At 42.4% G+C, this 27,859-nt stretch overlaps 1 protein-coding gene across 23 annotated transcripts in view; it reads left to right on the top strand.

Annotated features, from left to right (window-relative positions):
• The window catches only part of FBRSL1 (fibrosin like 1), a 549,252-nt gene that overhangs the window by 360,273 nt on the left and 161,120 nt on the right, over positions 1-27,859 (top strand). For all 23 annotated transcript variants that reach the window (XM_054844224.1, XM_054844220.1, XM_054844217.1 and 20 more), the window contains one exon: positions 5,883-5,912. In XM_054844224.1, the coding sequence (XP_054700199.1) occupies positions 5,883-5,912 (30 nt within the window). The remainder of the gene's footprint in view (positions 1-5,882; positions 5,913-27,859) is intronic.

Below are 27,859 nucleotides of genomic sequence, written 5' to 3'. Positions count from 1 at the left end.
TTGCACTGTAATATTATAGACTATACATTTAATATTTTTGCCTCCTCTTCTTTCAGCCTTACACTTCCCCACACAAATTTAGTTGCAGGTAGACTGGTTAGATTACACATCCCTCTGGGCTGGGATCTGTTTTTTCACACGGCTAGCTTAGATGTCTATCACTCTCTGCTTAATCATAATATAAATAATACCTGTAGGTGTGTGTGTGTGCGCGCGCGCACACAAAGGAAAAACAAGCCTTTCTGTCAGCTGTTTGGGCAGGAACCTGTAACTTCTGTGCTGTACAGTGTCTGGCACAACCGGGCCCTATAGCCTTGAGGTGGTGTAGGCACGACCTACATCATAAACCTCTGGGTTTGGGTGGAATAGGAGATACCATATTCATGTGACTAACCCGAGGTGACTTCTATGCAATTCTCAAAAGCTTGGAGGATGTGGCCCCATTTCAGATAACAGTGTTTCTCTGCACCTGATGACATAAGACCCAAGTGTTGCCAATCTTGTTGCAGTCTTGCAAGACTTGGGACTGGTTTTGTTTCTTGAAGCTCTAGTACCTTGCATGAGGTAGTTATGTGAGAATCTGATTTCATGTTAATACATGATACCTCTGCAGTATCCATTGCTGTTATGTGGAGTGATCTGATTTATGCTTGTACATCATGTGAACCACAGCGGGTAACGTTTGTATTTCCTGTTTCAACCTTATCTTGTTTGGGATGAGGGAGGGGTTAGAGGTTTATTTTCAGTTCACTGCAGGCAGGTGTGCTGCTGGTGGCATCTACGTTTCCATGGTAAGAGAAGCCCTTCTACAAGTACACCCTTGCCTGTGTTTTATAGTAGCCACAAGTCTATCTTTCTCCCCGATGAGATGATTTGTACAAGAAGTGCTGGAACGCATCATAACTCCTTGTCTGGTGGGAAAGGCATGGTGGAGGGGGGTCTCGAAATGTGAATTTCCATCTCAGCTGACAAAAAAAAAAACAAAAAAGGAAGCCACAGGGTCTGGTCTATGCATGTGGGAGCTGTCTCTGATTCCACAGGTCTTTTGGGTGCAGCAGGGGAACAGATGGATCAGAGGATGGTGGAGTTGCTGCAGTTGCTTAGGTGGAGATTAGGACAGCTTCACTCCGTGCTTCATCCAGAGCCTGAACCTTCCTCTGGAGCAGCCACTAGCTTGTGCCCTGTCCTGGTGAACCCGGCTCGGCAGAGTCTTTTTGGCGCTGGGTCATCGTGGGTGGAGGGCCCACGTCTGCAAAATCTGCATCATCCTCTTCTGTGGGGCAGAAGCAGGGAGAAGCGAGGGGTGAGCCCTTTTTGCAGCGCCTGGAGCCGATTCTACCTGAATTGTGTGTTGTTTCTGCTTAACTTTACCTCATGGGAGGCTTTTTCTGACTGGAATCTGTCACTGCACGAAATTGTTTCCAAAAAGCGGCACAATTAGGGGTCGGCTTTGCAAACATTCTTGGTGGAATTGAGAGGCAATTGGCACAACCCAGTGAATAATCCTTTTAGGAGCCTTTATGAACCCAGCACAATGGTTGTTTACAGTTTCGCTTATAGACCAGGAGTGTTAACAGGCCTTTAGAAAAATCCAGGTAATTGAAGCTTTTGTCTTTCAATGAGCCCCCGTAGCTGTCAACAGTCACCATTCTCCACATTTTCTTTAACTTTTTTGTTTTGACAAGGGCTTTTGTCCCTCTGACAACAGCTGCGTGGGAGGTGAGCGTCGGCGGGTGGCGGAGGAGCCGCGCAGTTTTGGCCTGCGCAGGGAGCGCCACCGGCCTCCTCGCCAGGCCAGAGTAAGTTGTCTTATAAGACACAGAAAATCCTCTGGGTCAAACCAAAGTTTCTCCCATGACTTCATTATTCATTTAAACATCCTGGCCATGCAACACACCAGCCTCCGTCTCTCTTTGTCAACCCAGGGCTTTGCAGGGGTGGGCGGCAGAGGCAAGGAGGCTGGAGAAGAGAGGGTGCGTGGAGACTGAAGGCTGTTACCACAGAAACTGAAACAGCCCATTGAAATCGTGTTTTTAACACCCACCTCCGAAGGGAAGGGGTCAACAGCGGTTTTTCGCAGATCTCCCCAGGCGGGTTTGGTTTTGCTGTCATCGTTTTTTTCAGTGCTATTGCGTGTTCAGCAGCCTGTGGGTTCCTGTTTCTCAATGTGAATGTGGGAGCCTCTTTCTTTAAAATAAAAAGAAGAAAACCTAAGTGAATTCTGAAGCTTGGGGTTTTTCCCCACCAAAGCCATCTGTATTTTCTTCAGGAAACTGTGGGAGATTAACATGGGTTGGTAGCCATGAGTCTCAAACTCTCCATTTTCTAGGATGCTGTATGATAAGCAGAAGTCCAAATTTTATAAATAATGGTAGGTTAATTCTTCCCCCACGATCTCTCATCAGGTAGGCTGCTTAGTAGCTTTGGGTAGGTTTGGGACTTCATTCTCACATGGATTGAGATACGATGTTTTGGTGGTTCCAAAGCAACGCAGTAGGAATCAATGTGGGGACAGTTTGCGTGCACAAGTGAGTCCTACACGGCTGGGAGAGGCGGGAGAGGACAGCTATTTCATAAGGCAAACAAGAAATTATGCAACTTGCTCTCAGAAATACAGTTTTTAAAGCACCCGTCTCGCAGTCACAGCTGCATGGTGGGCGCCGTGTCCGCACAGAGCCACATTTGCGTGTGGGTCTGCATCCACAGCCCCGCTGGCTTCTTCAGTGCAAGACTGATGCGGTCATGATTAAAGTAAGGAAGATGTAAGCTAAAATGAAACAAAATTCTTTGCTGTCCTTTTCATTTTAAAAACAATTAATTATGGAGTATTTACAGATCCTGAATGGGGAAAAATGTATCCTGAGAGAGCAGATGTTTGCTTCATTTGTATGTCTGTTTATAAAATTTAGCATGTGGAATTGATGGTTCACTGGCTTTTTGCAACTTTCACTTATCTACATGAAACAAAGTTGCATATTGGTACAAAGCTAAATTAGGCATCTAAATAAAACAATTCTGCACCTTTTCGTAATGCAAACCATCTGTAATAGGTTTTTAGACTCATTAGAGGCATGCAAATTTGTGACGTCAAATCTGTTTTCAACAAGAAAAAGCCTGTCCTCTTTTTTTTAAATATCAAAATGCCGTAAGAAATAGGAAGACAAGTGTTGTTACAAAAACAGAGAGCAAGACTAAAATACTATGTTGTATCTGAATAATGGTTACTAAAGTTCCCCAAAGTTGTTTACATCTGCTCTCAAATATTTTTAAGCTAAATTTGTTAAAGTTTAGAGTACTGTGGTTTTATTAAACCAGAGCTCATAGGCTCTGAGTTTTAATGATAATTTTGAATGTGTTCTAGTCAATATATTTCTGAGTTTAATTTATCTGATTTTTTTATTACTTCAGTGTATCATTCTTAAGTCCCTGTAAGAATTAAAATTTGTATTCCTGTTGCCTAAGCACACAATTTTAAGCAACACAGGGCTGAGGGTACTAACTAATTTTTACGCCATTTTTGTGATCAGTGTAATTCCATTGTAACGTGCTTTACTGCGAACTGCGCAGGTTGCATCACGTCATCAAAACATTCTGCCTCTAAAATATGAGAGTGCGGGTTGAGTGAGCACAATGATTAACATGGTGACTTAAGATACTTTAGCATAGACCAGATTTAAAGGGTAAAATAACTTGGTCTTCATGACCTGCTCAACTATGCCAGTAATTTCAGGGGATGCACACTCCCCGTAGCCTTCTGACTTGATTTCAACCTCCTGGGTGGAGGTGAAAAGCTTCCCTTGAGCAGCCAGTGTTTCTCAGGAGCATGTAAATAATAACAAGTGTAGTGCTGTGACTGCATCTTCCCCCACCCCTTGCCTTGGTTTTGATGACTGTGTTGCTTTGTCAGCGTGTATTAGCACTGTCTTGAGCAAGCACAAATGCAGCAGGTACTGGGGCAGCCTTTGCCCAGCAAACCTGTTTCAGCGTGTCTCAGTAGTGATGGACAATTAGTCCCATTCCAGGCCCAGAGCAGAGACTTCTAATTGTTCATGGTTAGGTGGCATGGGTTTGGGAGAGTCAGCAAATGGCTGCTGCTGGTGATTTATCAGGACTGATTTTACTTTTGATCTGAATGTCTGGTTTGTGAAAAGAAACTCATAATTTCCTATAATAATTTTCATAAAGCTCAGTGATGGAATAAAAGTCCCCCCAAAAGGCACAAATGCCTTATGGGAAGGTATTTGCTAAAGACGTGGCTATCCGATGTTCTTGCCTTCCATGCACAACATAATTGGCTAGGGCTTAATGCAGTGTGCTGGCATTAACACTCATTATTCCCATAGGACCTGCCCTCCCGCTGCTCCCCGGCCCCTGCAGAGCAGCATCCTGCCTTCCTGTAATTTCTTCCATTTTTGCTTCAGGTTCTTTTTTTTCCCAGAATGGTTACAGATACAATTAGATCTGTGTGCATCCTTCTAAACAGTTGGATTTCTCTGTGAAAAACGTGCTGTGGATCAGGTGGGACAGTATAAAACTTTCATTTTGAAAGAAAAAGGGTTCTGCCTAGTCAAGATTATAGAAAAACAGGTTCCTGAAACCAAGCGTTTCCACTGCAGTTAAATGGAAATATGGAGTCAGTTGGGAAGCCGTGTGGTTTTCACTGCAGAGTCACCATGGGAGACCCCCCTGCTGTGTTGTGGTTCTTCATGTGCTCGGTGTGTTCCAGAGAATTTAAGAGTAAAACGTTCCTCAAGTATTTGAGGTCAATCATTTCGTGTGCCAAATAGAGGAAGAAGAGATTAAATAGTCTCTCAAAAATCTGCAGAAAACTAAGAATGTCACAGCTGAAATTTCTGCACTGTAACTTTAGGATAAAAGGATGTGACAGGAAAGATCCTCCTCCCCGCTCCGTGAGGAGCAGGAGCTGGACAAAATGGACTGCACAGATCTATTCCTTCTTTCACATTCACGACACCAAAGCACGTGCATTCTCATGGACCATTTCCACATTCGTAGCTTGTCATTGCTGGCTCGCAGAGTCTCCTCTTGTTGAACCAGTGAACTCGACGGGGTGCCGCCGGTTACAGAAACGCACCCGGGCCATCCCCGTCAGCGGCTGGTTGAAGGGGAAAGTTCCTCTTGAGCACAAAAGCTACAAAACACACTGGCCGCTTTCTGTTTGTGTAACAGACACCAAGAGATTTATTCTTGTTCCCGACTGTAAATCATTCTCAGCTCTAGCCAAGAAGATGTGCGTGTCCTGAAATGTTCAGTGCTCAAGTTATCTTTCCATCATTTGTGCTGTGAAAATAGAGCATTTCATTTTCAGAGGCTGTAAGAGATTACACTCTGAAACTCTTTAAGTAAACACTTCCTCCTGGGATCGTGATCTCATTCAAACTAAAAAATGTACCAGAATTTATGATGTATTTTAATTACTATTCTTGGTACCACTCGTTAAATTAGAAATTGATTGCCAGTTTCACAGTTTCCTTGTTAGATGACAAAGTGCTTATCAAGGTGAAGCAATGCAAAACTGTTACTATATATTCCACAATTTGGGATGATAAAAAGGCATGCTTTTTGTTGTGGTATTCATGTTACAGTTGTTATTATAATGCATCGCTGATTGTCTTTTTTGTTTAAAGTTCGCTTCCCCCCATCCAAGTAAGAGTATACCATATTTTTGTACAAGAAGAGAGAAATTGGCTTTGTCTGGTTTATGCTAGCAATCTAAAAGGCATTACTGCAAACATCAAACGTGTGTTTCATTGAACTGAGAACATCATAAACAGCTATCCTAAAGATTTAAGAGGATGATGCAAAAGATCCCTATACATGAAGATGTTTCTCAAAATCTTTTTTCTCTCTCTAATCCACAGTGTGACAGCGAGAGTGATATTGACGATAAGGTAAGACTGAATTTTCTTCTTTCATGTGCTTTCCTAGCTTGGAAATTCCCTCATAGTCAAAATAAGAATGAATTTGAAAATAATATTTTTCCTCCAAGTCTTCATGTCTAATTTAAAAATATCTATAATTGAATGAAAAAAACATTGGATCAGGTACTCTGTGATCTTCACTAGTTTTTGTTTACAGATGAGAAATTCCCATTAACATAATAGGCTTTCTTGATTATTACATGAGCATTTGGTGAGACCTGAGTCATAGCGTTAGTGCTGTTTCAGAGGAAGTCTCCTCCGGTGATTTGTCAGGAGCCAATATTTTATTTATAGTAACCTTTGAAGATGGCAATTTTGTAATCAGTTTAGAAGATGGGACAACTGGTACCTACCCTCAAAGGCAGTGTGGTAACTGTCAAGGAGTGTTTTGTCATGTTGCATGCGTATTTATCACAGAGCAATGATTTTTCTGACCTCCTTTTAGATACAGAGGTTAGTTGTTGAAAGGTTGTAGTTGTGTGGTTTTGTATAGGGACTTCTGTTTCACCTTTGCAAGGAAAACAGAGAAGTCCCACTACATAGCAACAGTTGCACCATGCTTTTAAGCGTCAGATGTATAAAAGACTTTGAGTATCCCTTGCAGACTTCTCTTCTGGCAGATCAAACTTGGCAGTCTCAGGTTAGATCTTCATCAAACTTTTATTGTATTTTGGCTGTCCGGTCTCTTGCATTCATTCATGAGGAGCTGTGGCACACAGGTTTCTACTGGATCAGCATTACAAAAGTAAAGGCTGACTTCAGATAGCCCTGTCTCCTTGGCAGCATACTTGGCTGCAGCCATACATCAGAGGTTACCATGAGTTCAAGAGACTACACTAAAAGCATCTCCTGGTTAAGTCTTTTTCTTTTTTTAATACCGTTAGAGGTTGGGAAGCATTAAGGTTTCTTCAAGTTCTTCTTTTAAAAATCCCATCATACCAAATATCCTCAAGTATCGCAAAAGCTGTGTTTTGAGATGAAGGCTTGATTGAAGAGAAACATTTAAATCATATATGTTGAGTGAAAGATACTGTACCTTTTTTTTTTTAATGTATATATACGTATAAAGTCACTCCCTGAAACCACCACAACCCCCCAAGTTCTGTTTCTTACAAGGTTACACAGCAGCAGAGCTGATGGCAGGGTTGGTGAGGGTGAAAAATTATTCCCTAAAAGCTTAGATACCATGGGGTTAAAACATTTCGTAGACTGCCCAATCAAAGAAAGTAAAAGCAATCACTTAGAAAACTGTTTAAAGATCTGCCAGTCAAACCTCAGATGAAGTTGTAAGTGACATGTAGTTTTATTATACAGCTATGCTATTAATGATTATCTAAATTACACTGGTAGACCCAGCTAGCGGCATTACATCTGAGACTGACGTTTGTTAGATTAGGTTTGACTTCACCTTGTAGAGAAGAAATTGAAATCTGAACAACATTGATTAGCTTTCAGAATGTGGGATCTGAGGTTACCTTCAGAGGAAGCTGCATTGTGTTTGGCTGGTAACTCACTGTCCTTTACAGCAAAAGAAAGGCCATTATAGTGTTCCTTACCATTAATATGGCATTTCTTTACATATCTATAACTGTAATTTGACGTTCTAGGCTCACATATTTCCCAGCTACCTTCTCCTTAAGGTGACTCCACCTTAATAATAACATTTATTTTCTTCATAAGGAGAGCAGCACAAGATATCATCTTTCTATCTCTTGCCTGATCCGTAGAGACATGACACATGACATCGGTTCTATTAAATAGGTCTTTGGAATTAAGTAGGGTTGCTCTTCTTGTCAGCAAAGACGTGTGCACATCCATGTGAACTCACCAAGGTTGAAGTGAGGAGGTTCAAACCTTTCATGGGCATAATGTAAATGCAATATTGTCTTCCAGTTGGGGAACACAAGGGCTGCCTGGCACTCTGTTGATACCTGACATACTATACTCCCCTGGAAACACGTTCAGTATTTGTCTAGAACTTAACCTGGCTGATGCAACAAGGAGCTATAAAAATAATGGCATGAATGTCCTGAGGGATTACACTGAAGAGTGTTTTTTTCCCCTTCCATGTGTTGGAAAAATGTATCTTCTAATAATGCACTCTGGCTATCGCAGCCAGCTGGAGTATTCGACATACTGTCTAGCCCAGCATCAGGCTTCCCAAGTTACATGATGGGTCGGCTTCATTTCACAGCACTACAGAACAAGCCTGCTTTCCTGCTTGGTCAGCAAGAAGCAACTTTCTCTAGGTACACCTACGCGCGCCGGCAGTAATGAAGGGCAGGGCAGGAATTACTAAGGTACTTTTGATTTGCATAACACTTTTTGTTAGTCATAAACAGCGGATCACTGTCATCTGTATATAACTCGTGAGGAAAGCAGACAAAAAAAGAAGTTCACGTACAAGTACAAACTGAGTCAGTGATAGAGCTAGAAGCAAAACTGAAATTTTCCACCTCCTACTTCTCTCTCTGTACCATGCTACTAATTATCTACTATTTATTTAATTCATAAGTATATGGGCTATTGAGCTCTTAATGTTTTAAAACATAGGCGTTAGAGTAAAATTAAGGCTTCACCCTCACTTCATTGAAAAATATAAACACACTCCTGATGGTTTTGGTTTTTTCCTTGTGCAGTGTTGTGCAGGACTCCAGGGGAGAAAAGTAATTGAGCATAGTCAGTCATACGTACAGTATATCAGAATTGAGGAGCCATTAGTTTAGTGCAAGTTACAGTTTCACAGCAGATTGTGAGAGTGCTTCCAAACAGTGCGCTGCTGTTTTTAATAATGGGAGAACAGGAGCTCAAGGCTGGGGACTTGTCCATCCCAACTACTTTCTGAGAACTGTCTCCGGCCAAGTATAGCCTTTCACTTCTGCATCACTGCTGAAATCTCAAAGGAAGTAAGTGGGATGATACTTTCTCACACCTATCATTCTGTCACCACACGCTTCTCGAAGAACCGTTCGAAATACCCAAACTAATAAAGTGAGCTGTCCAGCCATTTAACCAAGCGAGAAACTTAGCAAGTCATGCGTTCCCACAGATGGAAATGCAAATCCTCTTTCTGTAACTGTATGTTTATTGAAGGACATCGGTTTGGACTCTGCAACCATTGGGAGAATTGCTGGGCAGTTTGTCGAAGCTGTGGAAATGATACTGTGCTTTTTGTGAGGGAGGAGGGAGAGAAAGGGAGGTAGTCTGACAATTGTATTACACTGTCTCCGCACTGTGCAATGGCTGTGATGTGAGGCTCACGGTCCATAAACATTGTTACTGAAAATATATACTTCCTTTAATAGCAACAACAGCATTAACAGATAGCAATTACCCTTCATTTTCAGGAACTATAAAGTCTCCATTAATTCAAGATTTATGTAGTTATAGCATTTAGCACAGGAATAACACCACAGAGAATTGGTTTATACACATGTAATGAGAGAGCTTATGGCATACTTTAGTGAACATTAACATAATAGAGTAATATAAACCATCAACAGTTCCACTTATTGTCTCTTACCTGCTTTAGCATCACTGTGAAAAGTGGCTAGCAGCTTGGTAATGTGCTCTGTTAAATAGTGTTCTGCAGAAAGCCAAAAGTCAACTTGTGTAAAACAAGGGAATGAGTAATCTCTACTCGTTACTCCAAAATGTTGCTCTCATTTTTTTAATAACAGTGTTCAAGATTGCATTAAAAAAAAGAAAAAAGCCTGTTTCTTTCTTTAAAAGTAATTCAGTGTTCATGTTCTTTCAGTCTTGGACTTCTGTCTGCTGTGCGCGAAATTGTGGGTTGTCAGCTTAATTGCATGGCCCCGCAGTGTAAGCGAGCTCTCCAAATCAGGGGTTAGATATCAGGCATTCCTTCATTTAATGTGGTGCTAAGTTAGAGGTACAAAAAAATGACACTGTATTTCTAAGTTGAATCAGTATTTACTGTTTATTTGTTGTGTAGTTTGTGTTTTAGCTATAGCAAGCAACCTTTGAGACTGGTAAAGATATATCCAAGGTGGAAGCAAAAAGTTTTAAAGTCAGGTTTCTAAAACAGTGTTTTCACACTACTTTCTGCAACAGCACAGTGAGTTTATTAGGCCCTGCTTGCGGCAATGTGAATTCAGCCTTGCCATGCTGTTGTTTGCTGTGCTAATTTCTGAGTCCCAGTAGGTGCCTGGAAGCATACAGCAGTGCACGAGCAGGTGCAATTTAGCAGTTGATACACGGGAGAAGAGCAACACGGTAGTGCTATGATCGCTCCACCACGGGCTGGGTTCCAACCCTGCTACGTGCCGCATAGGTGCAGAACAACTCGTGGCTTAAGGATCGGATTAGAGTGAAGGGACTCAGATAAATTGGGGGGAACTGTTAACAACAGCACTGTTTCAGTATGTCAGCAGCCTCGTTGTTGTCCACCTTTGAGTTTGTAGGTATTAAGGTAAAGGGGAAGGTTTTAGGAGGCATTTGAGAGGGAAAATCAGGTAGCTTTATGGCCATGAATGGGAAGTTATTCTCTCTAGCAAAAGGCATGGTAAGTTGTAAGGAGGTGCTTATTTGAAAGTTTAACAAGGGGGTGATCAAGCCAGACCTGCAGGAGATGAGAGTTTACATCGATACTGAGTGTCAGTGTTGGGAAGAAGAGGTAAGCTGTGAAAGAGTGAAAACATGAAGAGTGATAGTTTGCGATCTGGGAAGTGGGGAGCTGTGTAGGAAGCAAAGCCACAGACTAGGAAGATGATCTTGTGGCAGCTTTTTCCTTGGCACAAGGGCATAGTTACATCTGCCATCACCAGAGGAAAGGGTAAAATGGTGAATGAAAGGTGGGGTAGTGAGAGCTTGGCCAAGAATTTAATTGTGTGGATGAACAGAGGATGCTCATTATGTTATAGAGAAAAAGGATATCAGGACTTAAACGTAAGTTGGATAGCAAGATGTAGGGCATGGTGTGAGTCAAAGAGAGCGCTGAGAAGTATGGGCTTGAGCGAGAGGCAGAAGTGATATGAGTGGAACCAATGAGGAGAGTAAACTGTGGAAGATCTGGGGGATGAAACTATCAGTTCTGTTTGAAAGGGTGTCTACAAGCCCACAGGAAAAATCATAGTTTAGGCAGCAGAAGAAAGGGATTTAATAATGGAGAGAGATATATGAGTTGCTCTAGTAGAAGTGGTCACTCTGTGTATGTGTGTGTGTATATGAGATTACCCAAAAATAAGATAAAGCCCCGTGACAAAAGATTAAAAAGTTTGGGGAAGATGGTCTTAACAATGCTCAGAATCACAGCAGTGGTTACAGAGGCAGGAACAGAGCAGACAGGAGCTGCTGGAGCCCAGGGAGGGAAGAGCTGTGTCAGGTAGCTGCTGGTCAAGGAAGGTGAGATCTAGGGAAGGGAATTGTGAAAGACTTCAGAAGTCAAGGTGCAGTTCAGTGGGGGAGAGGAAGCCAAACTGCACAGTGTCTGTTCTTAAAGAGCCTACGTTGATCCAAATTTCTGTGTGTTTTGTTGCATCTTCTCACTCCTGCTCACATGGCCTCATTTGTCAGTGCATCAGCGTGTTGTCTCATGGGGCCAGAATAAGCCTCAAACCCTGGACCCCTTAGTGCCACTCTTTGGAAGTCCACAGGAGCTATTATTGGTAGCACTATTGCTGGAGGCTTCTTTCCCCCCACTCCTCACATTTTTATCTTGCAATGGAAGAGGTGGGTTTCATGTGATAAATCCCTTGTTTCTGTGGGGCTGGAAGTTTATTTCCCACTGCTGGTAATCAGTTATTTGCTATTTTTGAAGCCTACCCAGGCCATGGTCCCCAAATTGGTTTTTTCCATCCTTAGATTGTCCCTTTCTCTGAGAAATGAAACTTGGTACTTTTCCAGCAATTCCAATTCTTACTGGTTGCAGCGGAAGGGTGAGATCAAACATGGAGTTGAACTGAGGGCTTTCACATGGCATTATTTGCACTTCTGTTAGCGTTACACTTCAATCTATGACAGTTTTTAGCTTTGACTAATAACGAGAAGTCTCCATTTGCCAGTTACTTCCCCGCTGGGTTTTCAGACAGTATGAGCTGTGTTGCAGGCTTAGCAGCATGCAGGAGTATAGCATATATACATGTCCATGCACATAAATGCACAGAATCGGTGTTTTTTCTAAGGTTTAACTCTTACAGACCAAAAACCCAGTGATGTGGAATGAAAACCAGTGAGAAACCCGACTCCCATATAATAACAACTGGGTAAAGGTGGTTAGTTCTCTTAATTGAAGAAAGTCTCTGTTTGACAGATGAGCTGCATGTCATTATTAAAACCAGATCTGCTTTTTAAACAATATGAAACTATTGAATTTAAAATAACTTTGTAGCCCTTGAAGGATTCAAGTGCTATAAACAGGCAAACATAATGTTGTTGCCAGTACAGGAACACAAAAATTCACCATTCAGTGAATTTTATTTCATCATTCTCCATGAACAGATTTACCTACAAGCCCACTGCATACCCAGTTCACTCAATCACTCCTTGGGAAATGCCAGATGGGAGATAGACTTGGCATGTCCTTGGCTTCTGTCGTCCACCCAGCATGTGCACGGAGCAGACAGAAAGGTTCCCGCTGGGACTTGGGGTAATTGAGTTTGGCCCTGTAAGCCCTTCCAGAGGGAAAGGAGCCCTCCAAGCTGCCCTTCCCAACAAGAGGGTTTGCAATTCCAGTAAAAAGTATTATTAATAATACTTTGTATTTAAGTAAAGCAGGAATGCAATTGAAAAAAATTAAACAGACTCAAAGCTTCAGCACTAGTGTTCTCTCCTCCTACTGAGATTCTGTGTTTTTCTTTTATCCAGACAAAAGCTCAAATTTTAAGTACGCTGGTCTATATGTAACAAGCTGAGTCATCACAGTCTGTGGTGTCCATATTCATTCTTGAAAATGTAGAAAAAAAATTTTCAGAGCAAACAATGAGAAGAGCCTTCTAATTTGCTGGCAAAAATCCATCATTAACTCACATAAAAGGACTCACATAAAGGAGGTCTTATGGAGAGCTCTTGGGCAAGACAGGGTAGTACCAGTTCTGTCCCCGGCAGTCAGCATGTCCCTAGCTCTCTGGTTTCTCTATTTAACATCTCCCTATTCCAGTTCCCCTTCCATGAGCATTTTCTTTGCTTACCAGAGACCTTGTGAAGAAACTTTTAAGATCTGAGGCAACAGGAAAGAGAGCAATCTTGTACAGCTATCTGCCCACATCAAGAAACACCATTATAACGTAGCTATAAATCTAAGGGGCAACCTGTGCAATGGCAGGAACTCCTTGGGAGGTGATCAGAAAGAACATAACAGAGTAGGCAGGTGATAGGAATTGGCAATTGAGTTAGGCAATTCAATTAATTAAATTGAATTATTTAATTAACCATAAAGATGTCAAGAAGATGAGAATTTTGGAGTACGCATACTCTAATAGCTGCAATTGCAGGCCCTCATTTGGCTTGCAAAGTTTCTCATTATTGTATTTCAAAATTGTTTTACCAGGTTAAATAATACAGAAGAGCATAGTGTGCAGCACTGTGTGTCCTATGCAGGTGTAAAGGATACAACTAAAGGATGGCCCAAGAGTCAGCTTTGGGTTTTGTAGCTTTCCAATGGTTCTTGCTTCTGGGTCCAATTTGCAATAAAATCCAAACTAGGTTTTACTACAGGAGTTTTCCAGATAGGTAAGAGGCAACAACAACATTTGGATCAGTAGTAAAGACTAGAAGTAATGTCTGCCTGACCTTGCTTAGGAATTCACCCTTACCTAAAGCATCATGATTGAAATGGGTATTCTTTGGCCTAGGTGAGTCTCCTAACACTTATCAGCTGCTGGTTTCACTTATCAGCTGCTTATCAACTGCTGCTTCTGTCTGCAAAACCAGTAAGGGGCTTGCCATGGCACCCTGAGTCAGGGGAGATGTTTCAGCTGGTGCTGCCCAGCCTTTGCTGTCCACCGTCAGGGGCAGGACTCCCAAAGAGCTAGAGTCCTGGCTTTCCACAAACACAAACCAAAGTGAGGGGCTTTTCAAACACAGAAAACTCAGAGCAAGAGAGATTAGAATAAGTGTTTGTACATAAGCCTTCCTCTGCTCCCTGCAGGGTCACCCCTTAGTTCTAGTGCTGGCTGCGGTACAGACACACCAGCTCCCCACAGGTCTTCCCAGGCGGCAAGGAAAAGTCTTTGTCTTTCATTCACCTGTAAGCCTTCAGCTCTGGGTCTACCCAGGGGTGAGCCAGTCATTTTTCATGGTGTAGCTGGCTTCCTCCCGCCTCTCCCACTCCCTCCTAATCCCTGCAGCACTGCAGAAGCTGCTGCTACCGGAGCAGTCTCTGTTCCTCCCCTTGCTGCACCTGGGATGGGAAAATGAACTTCCTCTGCTCTGTCCGCCCTTGATGCTCAAAGCAGTACATAGCACACCTTACCTGCAAACACGGCAGTTTTATCTCATCACGAAGCTCCAGCTAGTATATCACTCCTGGTTCCATATTAGAGATCATTAATTTCTCTGTATGTACTGTAAAGATTGTGTAATTCCAGTTAGTATTTTATACTTTTTAACATTTCTTGATGGTCTTTGATATCAAAGTTCTACCCAGCTGCATTTTTCTTGAGAAGTAAGGTGTTTTCCTTAGCAAATGGCTCACATTTGATTTTGTAGTGCCTGAAAATTCAATCTGAAAGCTCCGCTTGATTTCTTTCTTGGCTTTTAAATAGTCTTCCATAGTTTCTGCATTTTGATGCGTTTCCTCTAATTTTGTATGATATATGTATGATTATTTGAGGAACACGGTTTTATGTTTTAGTCAAAGCTTTGCAGAAGTTCAAAACAGAGCAGAGTGGCTGACTGAAGCTTTTATGAGTTGTTGTCTGCATGAGATGATGAGTCCTGGCAGGATGAGTGCAGGTTAAAGCAAAAGCAAACTCCGTGGTTTGGGCTCTGCAGTGCACGCTGTTGCACAGCTCCCATCAGCTCTGTGTCTGGAGCGTCAGAAGCAGCAACAGTTCTGCCTGATCGTATCCACTGATGCACAATCTTCCACTCTTCGATGCATCAGATTGAAATACCTCAAACACACACAAAAGGCTTGGTTTCCAAAGCGTGCAGACCGACTTACGGCCTCTATTTCCTTGGCCTTTCCCACACCTGTGTCAAAATTAGTTGGAGATCTTTGCCTAAATCTTTGGCAGCAGCTGACTTAATTTGTGGTTTACTACTCCTGACAGTTTATTGGGGAAGCAAAGCGCACCTTCATCTCCAATAATAAACAGCCCACCCGCCAACACTTTGACAGACTTAATGGTTTTTTATACAAAAATGGACAGACTTAATGTTTCGACTGTAGCGATCATCTGTCCTGATCTCCTTAATGAAATTAGATTAAGTGCACCTGGGAAAATGCTGAGACGGCACATTGCCTTCATCACCTTCCTTAATTTAAAACCAATTTGCGGGGAAAATATCCTCTGAAGCTGAGGGAGGCTGAGAGAAGGGGGAGGGAAGGGGATTTTAAAATCTATCTGGATAGCTACTGGCAGTTTTAATTCCTTTCCCTGCTGGCAATGTGAAATATTAACAGCCTTAAGAACCGAGAGTTTAAAGACTTACTAACCTTTTTTGCCTTTCTTAGGGGAAAAAGAAATAAAACAAAATCTTTACCATCTAGAACACATATAGGGACAAAGTCTGGTACATGCTGTGGCTCAGAGGTGGGGATGGGCAGGGAAGAGATATCTGGCTGAAATGTGAAAGCTTTTTCTTCCAAACGCTAGACCGTGTTTTCCTAAAATGCATTGTAAACGCTAGATATTGGTGATGCTGACTGTCTGCTGTTACCTTGATAATGATTTAGTTGTGCAGAAAAATAGTAATTTGCCCACTTAGCTGTGAAATCAGCTGCAATATGTACAATATAATGTGACCTGAAAATGATTACAAATGTTCCTTGGGCTCATTCTGAAGAGAGCAGGAAACATGTCTTTTTAATTAAAAATAAAATGTTGCAAACAATAACCATAACTTTTTTTTTCAATGAGGGATGATTCCTCTTCTCTGACTCCACTGATTGAAAACACACTAACAGCTAGCTCAAGGTCTTCCACCGGTGAGGTGGTCGGAGAGCAGTGTAGTCTGTGATAGACTGGAAAATCTCTTTATAGCAGAGCTTTAAATGTTTACAGCCTTTGTCAGTTGGACTATTACAGTCCAAGCTCACCAGTGCAGTTGATTTATCCGTCTCCTGTTTCAGGTTTCAGTGTTGCTGGAACAGTAGTATTCATACTAGAAATGGGTGCTTTCTGCTGCTTGGAGATGCTTTTCTTCATTTGCTTAGAGTCAGCTTTGCTCTTCATGAAAGCTTTCGTAACACAGGTTCTGCAGCGATGCCTGCCTTGTACCTGGCCACTCTGAGGAACACCCAGAACCCCCACCAAAAGGGAAAGTCCCACGTAACTCCTTGCTCTAGAAATGTCCTGCAGCACGCTTGGGTTTTGTTACAGTAATCACTGCACTCTCACTTGTGTTCCTTCAGCTACTAGTGGTCACCACTCAGAACCTCAGTCATGGTAACCTTTGAAGAAAATGGCATTCAAAATAACCATGTTGAAAGTCCCAGTTACATTATATTTATTAGTGAAGATGGGGCCCAATTTTCAAAAGTACTCCTCACCCTAATCCAAGTTAGCATTATCTGTGGATGCTCAGTGCATCCCAAAATCTGTTCAGCCACCTTCATCCACTTGACTGGTCCTGTCACTGGGACTCCTTATGTAAGTGGGAGTTTGCATGAGTAGCCCAATTGCTGTCAATGAATAATTTAAATGATTTAAGCCTCAGACATGCTGCTTAATAATGAGAGAAATCAGCCCCATATGTCCTTGTCCATAAATACTAGAAGATGGGGACAAGTCACTTTTAAATGGGATTCATTTATTTTTAAATGGAATCGTGATAAGTATTTTAAAGGTAATCAAGCATGTGTAGCTATCCTGAATATTATAAATATAAAAGAACATTAGCCTAAAATTGAAAGGGATCCCATTCATATATAAACTGAGTTAAGGGTATTAGGCGAGGATGAAAGTGCAGAGTAACCTTTGATAACTGACAAAGATTTTAAAGTGTCTGTTCTTTTTATTAATTGCCGCAAAGGTGGCTGAAGTGACCAATGTGTGTTATACAAGTTGCTATATATTATGGGCACTCAGATCCTGGTTACTGAGTGACTGCAGTAACTTTTCCCCTCTTTAAATCTTTAGATAACCTTACCCTAGTTGAAGGTTACCCTAGGTGAAGTTGAAGAAAGTAGAATTTCTTGTAATGTGGTTATTATGCCACCAAAAAGGTCTCGCTCCAATCCCTGTATTTTTAGTCCCCCTTTTTTGTGAAATGTTTCTTGTCCTACTTTTCAAGATCCTGCACCATCTCTCTGTTTTTGTCTGATGGCATCACTTGCACCTCCTGCTTTGCCCGTGTTGCTGGCCTCTGGGCTGTAGGGGCTGTAAGCTGCAATCTCTCTCTCTCACTGGTGGTTTTCTCCACAAGATAGGCTGCCTACAAGGACTAATCTGTGGTTCTTCCCCGCAGAGCCTACCAAATGTTATATGTAGCATGGTGTGCATTTAGTGGTAGTTTGTGTTTACTACAAATGTTACATTTTAGGATCCATAAAACAGAGAGTATGTCCTCCCATGAAGGAGATGACTTAGCGTTTCATGGTCACTCCTGGAGTGCAAATAACACACAGAAATTATTTGTGAGCATGTTTTATCCAAAATCTGTTAGGAAATTGAGTAAACATCATTATTAGCATTTTCCACTGAAGAAACTGAGCCTCAGACAAAATGTGACTTACCCGCGGTCCAGCATTGGATCACTCAGTAGTGTTGGGGGACACAAATTCCCGGTCTTCTTGCTCAGCTCTGTGCTCTAACACATCTCCATGCGAGTCTGGATGGCAGACTGTGTTGTCTCAGCCAAAACTAACCCTTGGATGTTTGCCTTCTACACCCTAACTGTCTCTGCTGGTGATAGATGATGCCTGAAAAAATAATTACCTTTAGCTGAACTGGAATGTGTTTTGGTTTTGCTTTGTTAAGAAGTCATAAAGCTTTACGTATTACATTGGAAGTCTTATTCTTTCTGAGGCATTAGAGCCTGTTTTCATAATTTCATCAGAGAAGTGTCTTTTAAGGTGGTGGAATATCAAGATGTTTTTCGGATGGCTGTTTCCTTTGAACTTTCAACACACAGAGATCATTTGTGCAACTGCAACGAATTAAAAGGTGGCTCCGGAGAGGGAGAGCAAGGTTGGCAGAAGTGACAGCTTCTTGGTGTATATGTCTGTGTTTAGTCAAAACAATGTTCTTAGTTATCCTCAGCCTTTTGAAGTCTTTGCGACTCTGGCTTTGTTTCTGCTTCATACATCATCGCCAACAGCCATCAACAGCTCAAACATTCAGAAATTGGTTCATGGCAGGACAATAGGTGATGATGTACAGTATTATCCAGATGGAAGGCGAGTTGCCTTAAACAGATGAGTAAAAAACTTGTTTTCACTTAAAAATCAGAATAAATCTAACATACAGAAAAATTGGGAAGGAAATGGGAAATAGGTTGCATATGGGAGGAGGACAGAAGTTGCCCTTCACAGTGCCTGTCCACAGAGCGGGGCGCAGGCACATGCTTGTCCCAGCATGGATAGTAGTGGGGACCTGCCCAGTAAAGGTGGAAGGAGAAAGCTTCCTACATCCCAACCCCCGTGGCACAGTGTGCCGTGAGGGTGGGTACCACTGGTAGTTGTACAGGCTGCCCTGTGCCCACCGCAGCCCTTCACCTCGGACAGCCAGCCCCAGTCATGCACCGGGATGAGAAACGAGGAGCACTTTTAGCAGCCTGTGTCCGAGCCAGGCACTCCCTGGAGGAGTGGGTTACATGGCACTCGTGGTGGTGTAGGAGCCAGCACATGGGCGGCTGTTGGGGTGCGCTCAAATTTACCTTGTGGCCGCGTGTTTGTTCCATACATGCATGTGGGAATGGCAATATAGGCTGTAGCCAGCTAAATTTATGGAGATGGGTTTTGCACCAAATAAATTACTTTTAGGGGACAAATCCCAGTGATCAGCAGTTCTGCTACTGGCTGTCATTAGTGGTTCACTGTTGGTCTCATGGAGGAAAAAGCGGCACAGGCAGTAGAAAAGGGCTCTGAGTGAGAAAAAGACTGATGCCGTTTACACTGAGGTGCTTGTAGTGTTCCCTGTCCATATTGAGACATGGGGAGGAGAAGAAGCACGCCTGCCAGCTAGATGAATAGTTATTTTTAGTAGCACTGTAAAGTCAATTAGAACTAAAGCAGATCCGTGTTAAAAGTTAATTCATATTAAGAATAACACTGCGCTAGCTACCACTTTCATCTGGATGCAGGTGCAAGTCCATCTGCGCTGCTTTCTTTTAATGTGGTCCAGTGGAAAAAAAAAAAAAAGTTTTTAAGCCACCTTATTAGCTTCAAAAGTTATTATATCCCATCTTCTTAGCAAGTCTGGAACGTCACTGGTGTTGAATTGATTTGTCAGTGCTGCCAGTTCGCATCACCGTGTATGTAAAGGATGCAGAATTAAGTACAGTTCTTGCCTGGGCAGTCTTAGCATTTCCAACTAGAATTCTTGGCTGTTCAGCTGGTCAATATATTCTGTATAATAGCAGCACTTGAAAACATTTCAGTCAGGACTGTAAGCCCCGGTGTTCATTAGAGCCGTTCTGGATGTTGATTTCAAACTTTTCTCCTCCCTCCCTGCCCTATATCCCTTTTGCCTTCCCTCTGCCCTGTGGTTGCCTTTCGAATCAATACTGTTCAATGCAGATAACACCAAGTGGATTGAATGGAGGTGCAGAAGGTGATGCTGTTACTAACTTCTCAGTGCAGCACTCCTCTTCCCTCTATTCAGCAGAATGACCGAGTAAAGCTAAAGTCTAGTTATGTACCAAAGTCTCCTCTGCATCAGTTTAAATCCATGCTGAAGTGCTGTGGGACAGTGGGTTAAATGTGCCGCGGTGCCCTGCTAAAACGAGACCTCAGTTGTCACTTGTTCCCAAACATACAAAACCTGCCAGTGTGGGGAGCGTGTTTGGAGTCCGGGGTGTGGCGGCAGAAGCAACCATTTCTTGTGGCTGATCGCTGAAACTCGCTGTTCTGTGATCTTCAGTCGTGGCCACGTCTCAGGCTTGTACCTTGGGCAAAATTCCCATTCATCATGCCACTGTAAAGAGCAAACATTCTGGGGGCAAAATAACTGTGCAGCGAGAATCGGATAATGTAGTTCAAGTCCGTGGCCTAATTCCTCTGATGATGATGTTTAAAACATTATTTTCTCATTACCCTTTGTGAGCTGAGCTTCAGAGCTCTCCATTAAAAATAACAGCAGTGACTTGAATTAATTGGTTAGAAAACATTTCTTCTCTCAGCCATGTTCCACAACAAAACCTAGGGAAGCCAAGAAAAATGCTGGCCCAAATTTGGAAGAACTTTTGTTTAGAGGCCTGGAGCCTACACGTTGCTCTGCAGACACACACACACATACGTGGGTCTGTTAGAACTGCCTTGGTTTTACAGGAAAAGCAGCCAGGCAGGCTGCAGGGCTCAGAAACAGTTGCTCGCCAGATTCTGATTTATTTGACAGCCTCCGTAATAAAGTAACTATTTGTCTAACTCTTCCTGATTAGTCTGAAGAGGTCTGCCAATCTGAAGAGGATTGACTAGTCAGGAAACCACTGGTATTTTGGCTTTTTTTTTTTTTTCCTTAAGGGCCGTGATATTATTTGCAATAATTTCTCCTTTATTAAGTTTGGCATTTCAAAATAATTCACTGCTGCAATGTGAACATTTTCCACATCAACAATAAGTCTATTACGGAGAAATTTACAAAAACAAAATGACTTCATATTGCTTGCAGATGTATTCTGTAAAAATAATTGTTTTTCACTAGATTTTAATGTTTCTAGACCTTTGTAAACATAATGCCTAAATACTTTTATTCAATAAACGAGACCCATTCAGTAATTGTTTGCACATTTGAAGTCCAGTAAATAAAGAGCAGATTTCAACCAAAATCTGTGTATCATTTAAGCTGCTTAGGTCACAGCCCTAGGGCGGAAAAGAACTGGTGAGAAACTTGTGTTTTCAGAAGTGGAGAACTGTGACTTCAGAAACCAAGACAAATAAGCCCCATTTCTCTTTAATTAGTGGATTCCTGCTTATGGGCCAGGCTTTCTTTATTCTTGGTTCAGTAAGGCTGGGAATTCAAAGGAGGCGGAGATGTTAAGCATTCTGTTCTCTGGACTTTCTTTATAGTCTGGGGCTACCAAAGTCCTTCAGGCTCTGTTGGAAATCCCATCACACAAACCCATTTTTTTCCATGAACGCATTGTTTTCAGGTTGGAAACACCATTGTGCATAGATAGAGAAAATGCACGCACGCGTGTGGAGGGGAAATAGTGGCTGATGTCACTAACTGTGTGCCTTGTTTTTATGTGTGTTAGGTTTAGCATGTACTAGTTTTTAAAAGCCAGCAGTACGGGAGACCTCGTTGAAGCTAGGAGGACCGCCCTAGTAAGTATCTTGTGGTTTTAAGCTTGGGCAAAATGTCAACTTAAAACAAAACAAAAAAGGAGTGCATGAATAATTGGATATTGCTTGTCATGCAAGAAAAATAACTTACAAAGCAAAGTAGAATCCAGAAATAAAATTGAAATAAAAACAAAAACAAACAAATACCACATGTATTGTAATTCCTGTGTGAGACATGTTTGGTGGAGTCCTTAAATCAACCAGCTTACAGACTGCATTGATGAGCTCTCATCGTGCCTTATGAAAGTTAATACCAAGTGAAGTGTTCTCTGTGGTGGTTTGTTTTCCTCTACAGATATTTGCAAGGCACGGAGACCTTTTAATGGAATCAGGGAGGGCAAAATATCTCAGACGAGGTGGTTTAAAAGATAATGTGTAGTTTTTCCTTGGACTTTGCTACCTTCTGTTCTCCAGACACTGTATTCTCATGGGTGAAACTCTGGCCTGTTTGAAGGCAGTAATAAAACTCTCTTTAATTTAAATATGACCAAGATTTCAGCTAGTATCAGCAAGAATATACCTCACTTCCCCTTAGGCCACCATGGTCTTTTAACACGGAAGTATAGGTGAATAGTGGCAAAGCAGCCTTTTCATTTGATAAAGTAGGTGTGTGCAGGAAATGAGTGGTCATCTCTCATGGCACAAGGAGTGTGGGAGACACAGCGGGTCACAGTGACCCTGTTCCAGGTGACAAGTCATGAAAGGCAAACCCTTTGAGAAAAAATGGCTTTGTATATATCAGTCCTTAATCTTTTGCTGGTGTGTTTGGCAGTGTGCTTCCCTGCCATCACAGGTCATCCCCAGCGAGCGAGCTCTGCGTCTAATTCCTTCTCCTTCCCCCCTCCTATGCAAAGAACAACAACCCTAAAACCCCATAAAGCTTTGCAGCTGTTTTCGCACATAATTAAATCGTCCTAGGTAATCCTTGCCCGGTGGCCTTTTGTACAGTGGTGGGGGAATAGCATTGAAGCCGCCACCGTGATTTGATTACTGGGATTCCTGTGCAGATCAGCTGCTCCACGAAGGCAGCTGTGATGTTTCCAGGGCTCCATAAAGCTTCGCACAGGGAAGAGCCGTTCCTCGTAGCAGCTGCCTCTGCCTGCGCTGGGTGAAGGGGACATGCAGAAGGGAGAATGGCTTAGGACTCTGTACCTGGCTGGTACTGTGGCTTGGATGATGTCCACCTTGTAGCAGATGCTACATCCAGTGGCACCACCAGGCACAGAGGAGGTAAACAGTAGTTTCTGCCTCTGTAGAAGCTGTCTGGGATGGGCTTCTCATGGGCAGAGGTTTATATGCATCTTTGACCCAGGCAAAGGTTGGAAGACAGACATTAAGACACAGCAGGGTGAAAGGTGTAAAGTTATGCCACTAGAAATAATCCCAAGCCCAAAGGCGTAATCTTGTTTGTGTTCAATTAAAAGAAAGGACTGTAAAACCAGGCAGACTTGGTCAGAAGCATGACAAAAACTCTGTGTGAGTTTTTACAAGCACTATGGTGTTTCCTCTACCTGTAGCTGATGAAAAGCTTTAGCTAATGAAACAAGCCTCTTACATTTTGCACAGCTTTGTATTTTTCATAGACAATTGTGTCTATCTGAAGTGAACCCTGCCTTGGATACCTATTTCTCACTAATACAGCACAATTTCCTGGTTTGCAAGCTTCCTTGGGGTATTAAGCAGCAGTGATTACTGGGCTACTTGTAGTGCACCAGAAAGGCCCAAAGTGTCTGTTCCGTAAAATTTTGGCTCCTGCACAAATTTTACGGGCTGTGTCACATAACAGTGCCAAAACAATAAGAAAAGCCGATTGTTTTAATGAGAAATCTTGCCGGTGAACCCTTGCCTGATGAACCTCTAGACAGGCTACTGTGATCCTTTGCATTTAGAAACTCCCTTACTGGTTTTAGTTTTATTTATCATTTTCACATGGCCATAGATGTGCCTGCACTTATACCTGCGTGCCTTCCTCTCCTGTGCCCTAGCTTTGGGGTCCTATTTTATCAGAAGGTTCGTGTCAAAGCATAGTGTGAAAAACATTGAAGAGAAGGAAATAAAGGGTGTTTAGAAGTGACCCTTGAGCATCAAGAACTGCGAGTTTCTTCAGGAGTCTGCAGAGGCTGTAGCATTTTTTCATAGCAGGAGAGAGCTGGAAAGTATTCTTTACTCCAGGAAAGTCAGGAAAATCAGTGTAACAAACAGGGGCATACCAAAGCCTTTTTTTCTTACTAGGTAATCTCTCCAGGGAATTCTATATGCTGAGTATTGTCATGATACATGCTCTTTATTATGTCTCTCAGCACACACCACCACTGCTGAAAGCACTTCCATTCACTTGTTATCTAATCTTTGTCATCAGAGGTCAATGGATACAGGCCAAGGTCCTCCCTCAGCATATTTCCAAGCAAAAAGCCCTGCAGCCCTGAAAGAGCCTGTTTCAAATGGAGTATAAACTGGGATTTGCCTCACACATTGTTTAGGAATCCAAGTTCTTCAAAGTTTCTTTCGTGGGTCTATTTGCCAGAGATTTCTGACCCCTTGTTGCAGAAGAGGCCGTGGCTTAGATGCTTTGATAGTCAGTCTTGCAACTTTGTCATTGATTTCCAAAGAAAGCTCTATCGGGTGATGCTGGAAATTGTATTATTTGCTGTATCAAAGCCCCCAGGAGCTCCGGCCAAGGACCATATCCACACTAGGCTATGTACTTCACAAAAAAGCTGTCCCCACTCTGGGGAGCTCACGTTGCAGGGAAAAAGCAAGAGAGAGGATGCATGTGCTCTAAAGACATCTCATAAGCCAACATGGTAAGCAGTGGCCTCATCATACCCGAGAGGCCTAACTGCCATCGACTGTGTTGCCATAAAGGAAAATTTTGAGGAGAATAATGAGGCAGCTCGGTAGAGGTTAATGGGGAACTCCTCCCAGGTGTGAGGGGAGGCCTGGAAGAAAGCACAGCGCAAGTGGGTGCAAGAGACCAGTCTCAACCTGTTCTCCTTTGCAGTCAGGCATGTAATTGCTCTTTAAACAACTGGAAAACGATGAGAGAAGAGGAGATGCAAAGGAGATGCAATGTTTTGTGCAGTAGCTATGTTTTGTAATAACCTCTGTTATTAAAGGAACAGAGGTTTGCATCATGAGAAAAACACCCAGGTTGATAGGCTATCCCTGTAGTCTGACTAGACATAAATGCATGGAGTAAGGTCACATCAGAGTAATTGGATTACCTAATAAATAGCTGGATGTGGGTCTGTTACAGACAGGGAAGGCTTGCAGAGTACTCCCACTTCTTTAATTGCAGCTTTAGCCGGCTGGTAGGGATGGGGAGGTGTTGGGAAATGACATTTACAATAGCAGGTTCAGAGGTATTGCTTGTGAATCAGTGTTTCAGAGCATCCTCTGCTCCAGTCTGTGTCATGCAGCGAGGGTTTTTTATGATTATTTTGTTTGTTCCTATGATTTATTCCTAGCATTCTTCTGAAGCTGCCAAGGCAAGGTAAAAGATGCTTGTCTCTCAGCGTGTTTTTATAAGTGTAAAGTTCAGGGTTATTTTCTAAAGGCGAGATGAGTATGGAAAATCTTGTCCGATCTCAGCACAATTTTTTTCCTTGAAACGGCATTTGTCTCTGTCATGTGCAGCAGACTTCATGCTCTGCTAGAAGCTTCTCACTGACAAGCTTTACTGTCATCCTGGATACACAAATTATCCTTGTTTATTTTGGGGGAGCTTGAGAGATGTGTTCTCTTCGTTATTCTCAAAGTCACAAAACATAGAGGTCTTTCCCACCCTCCTGTAAACAGGACAGGAAGGAAAGCCAGATGTTATGGTTATCTTGCAATTTATACCACGAGGCTCTGCTTTCATGTGCTTACAATCTGGCCAGACTGCATTGTTGTGAATTTCTTTGTTGAGTGTCTTCTTCAGGCTGAATTAATTGGGTGAATTTTAGCTGAAACACTTCAGCACAGGGTGCTCTTCCACTTAGTTCTCCTCCTTGCTGCCAGCGAAGTTCTGAAGCAAAGATGGTAGATGGCAAAAGCACATCCCATATACGCTTATAGCTTTTCCTGTTGGCATCCAGCAGTGTGGAGGAAGATGGCAGATGCTGCAGCGTGGAGATGTGGGCCTGGTGTGGTGATAGGGGAACCAGAGCCTGTGAGGGGGCTGCTGAGGAAAAGGGGGAGCCAGATTTTGAAAACGAAAAGGGTCTTACTACACAACTAAAGCATGCATGCAAAGCAGAGCTAAATTAAGGTTGTATGGGCAATCCTAAATATTTTTCTCCCTAATTTTTTAAAATGCTTTACTTTGCATCTTTAAGCATGTATTTTTATGCCTGACTATATGGCACTTGAAATGAGTGAGACTATATAAAAAGTAGTGTTAAATTTTGTGTGAGCCAAAGAGCCATCCTACAGTGAGAAGAAAGAAAGTGTTTATCAAATGCCTGTGTATGTTTTAGGGTGCAAACAGATGTTCTGTATGTGAAACTTGGATAGAAACACAGTTTAGCAAAGCCGCCTCTCCCCTTTTGCTGCTGCTTTTAGGGATGTATCAGCCTTTCAGAGACCGGGTTCTGCAGATCATACAAACCATTGTTTTTTGTTAACAAGGTTTGCCAAGCTCGTCCCTGGTTGTAAACCTTTATTTCCTGTAATTTAAACAAATGATGCATTTCAGAAGTGACTCAGTTCCTTAAAATAAAGATGTATTTCTGCTAGCTGACTAAATGGAAGCCTGGTTTATCTATACTGCTACCTTTCCCAAAGCCCACTGCATGGTCCGCAATGCTGCATTCAGTTCTTCTCTCAACTTTTCTCTGAATACTTCTACAATCTCTTTCAAGCACAGCTTGAATCTGAAGGAAGTGGATAGGTTTTCAAACCACCGATAGTTGACCGGGTTGGAAAAAAAGGAAAGCAGTTTTTTCTAGGACTGATGCTGCTTTCCAGAAGAGCGGGCATGTGCTTGAGGTGATCTCTGGCTTTGTGTCTTTACCAGGGTACTTAGAAAAGTTAATGCAAGTCAACTAAAATGATAAAGCCAAAAGCCAAGAGAAAGCATATCCACATGGAGGTTGCCTTTTGAGCAAAAGTGGCATTTCATTGCTGAACTGGACTGTAAAGATCTAATGTTGTTTTGTGTCGTAGAACTATTTTAACTAATCTGCCTTGTCTTTGAACCTTTACTTGCCTTCTCTTACCTTTCTTTACTGCTCCTGTATTTTGGGTATCATAATACTAGTCTGAAGCTCAGAAAGCTCCATCTGTTGCCTCTAGTTAACGTTCATTCTTCCATCTAACCTGTCTAACTTGCCATCTGATGACCCATTAAGCAATTGTTTTTAATTAGCCAGCTAACTACTAGTTTGCAATGCAAGGATTTGAAAAAAAACCAAAACAAAACAAAAACCACTTCATTCAGCTTCTGGGAAGTGTAGGTTAAATTATTTATGATACCACTTGTACACTTCTTGAGTGTATTTATTAAAAGCGGCAAAGTTTTGTAACTGGCAGCCTCCTTGTCTTGTACTGTAGTGTCTTTGGTAAGCAGTGAGAAAGAAGATGATATTTGCTTTTGTTTGAAAAATCCCAGGTTGGGCATATTATTGGCTAGAACGGAGAGTTCATCAGATACTTGTGGTCAGCCAGAGAGATTTGCACAGGCCTCAGACACCTGCATAAGAAGAGTTGCAAAACCTGTTGTTGGAATGAATGACATGCAGGGACTCTACCAAAACTCTCCTTAGATTTCAGCATAAGTGAAAACAAATGTTCTGCTGTAAATATCCCCCAGGTGAATACGCTTATTCTCTTCACAGCTTTGAAACACGCTTCAGGCTAGAGAGGCTCCCTGGAGAGGGAATTTAGCGCTCTGAGCCAAAGGTCAGGGTCAGGTCACTCTGCTCCATTTGAAATTTGGCACCTAGGTACATATGGCAACTGCATCATCCCAGGGGCTAATTTGCCAAATCAGATTGCATCCTCTTTCATTGCTGTGTGCCAAGCTCTTATGTCAGTCTTCGCCCTGCAAACCTGAATGTCGAACATCCAAGACCTGCTTTTAATACCAGCCACTTCCAGCAGCTGAGCTCTCCTGGAAGAAAACCAGAGCACACCTACCTGATAATAAGAACAACATTTACATAGTGCTTTTGATTTCAAAACTTTATTAAGCATCAAAGGCAAAGTTGTGCTTGACCCTTGGAGGCATTTACAAGGAACTCTCTTCCTTGGTAATACACAAGCGCAGTGGGATGAGTGGATGGAAATTGCAGCCTCCGTGGAGGCT

This window comes from Grus americana, chromosome 16 (genome assembly GCF_028858705.1).
Source record: "Grus americana isolate bGruAme1 chromosome 16, bGruAme1.mat, whole genome shotgun sequence".
NCBI lineage: Eukaryota > Metazoa > Chordata > Aves > Gruiformes > Gruidae > Grus > Grus americana.
Note: the sequence above shows the minus strand (reverse complement) of the source record. Positions and strands in the feature narration are given on the sequence as shown.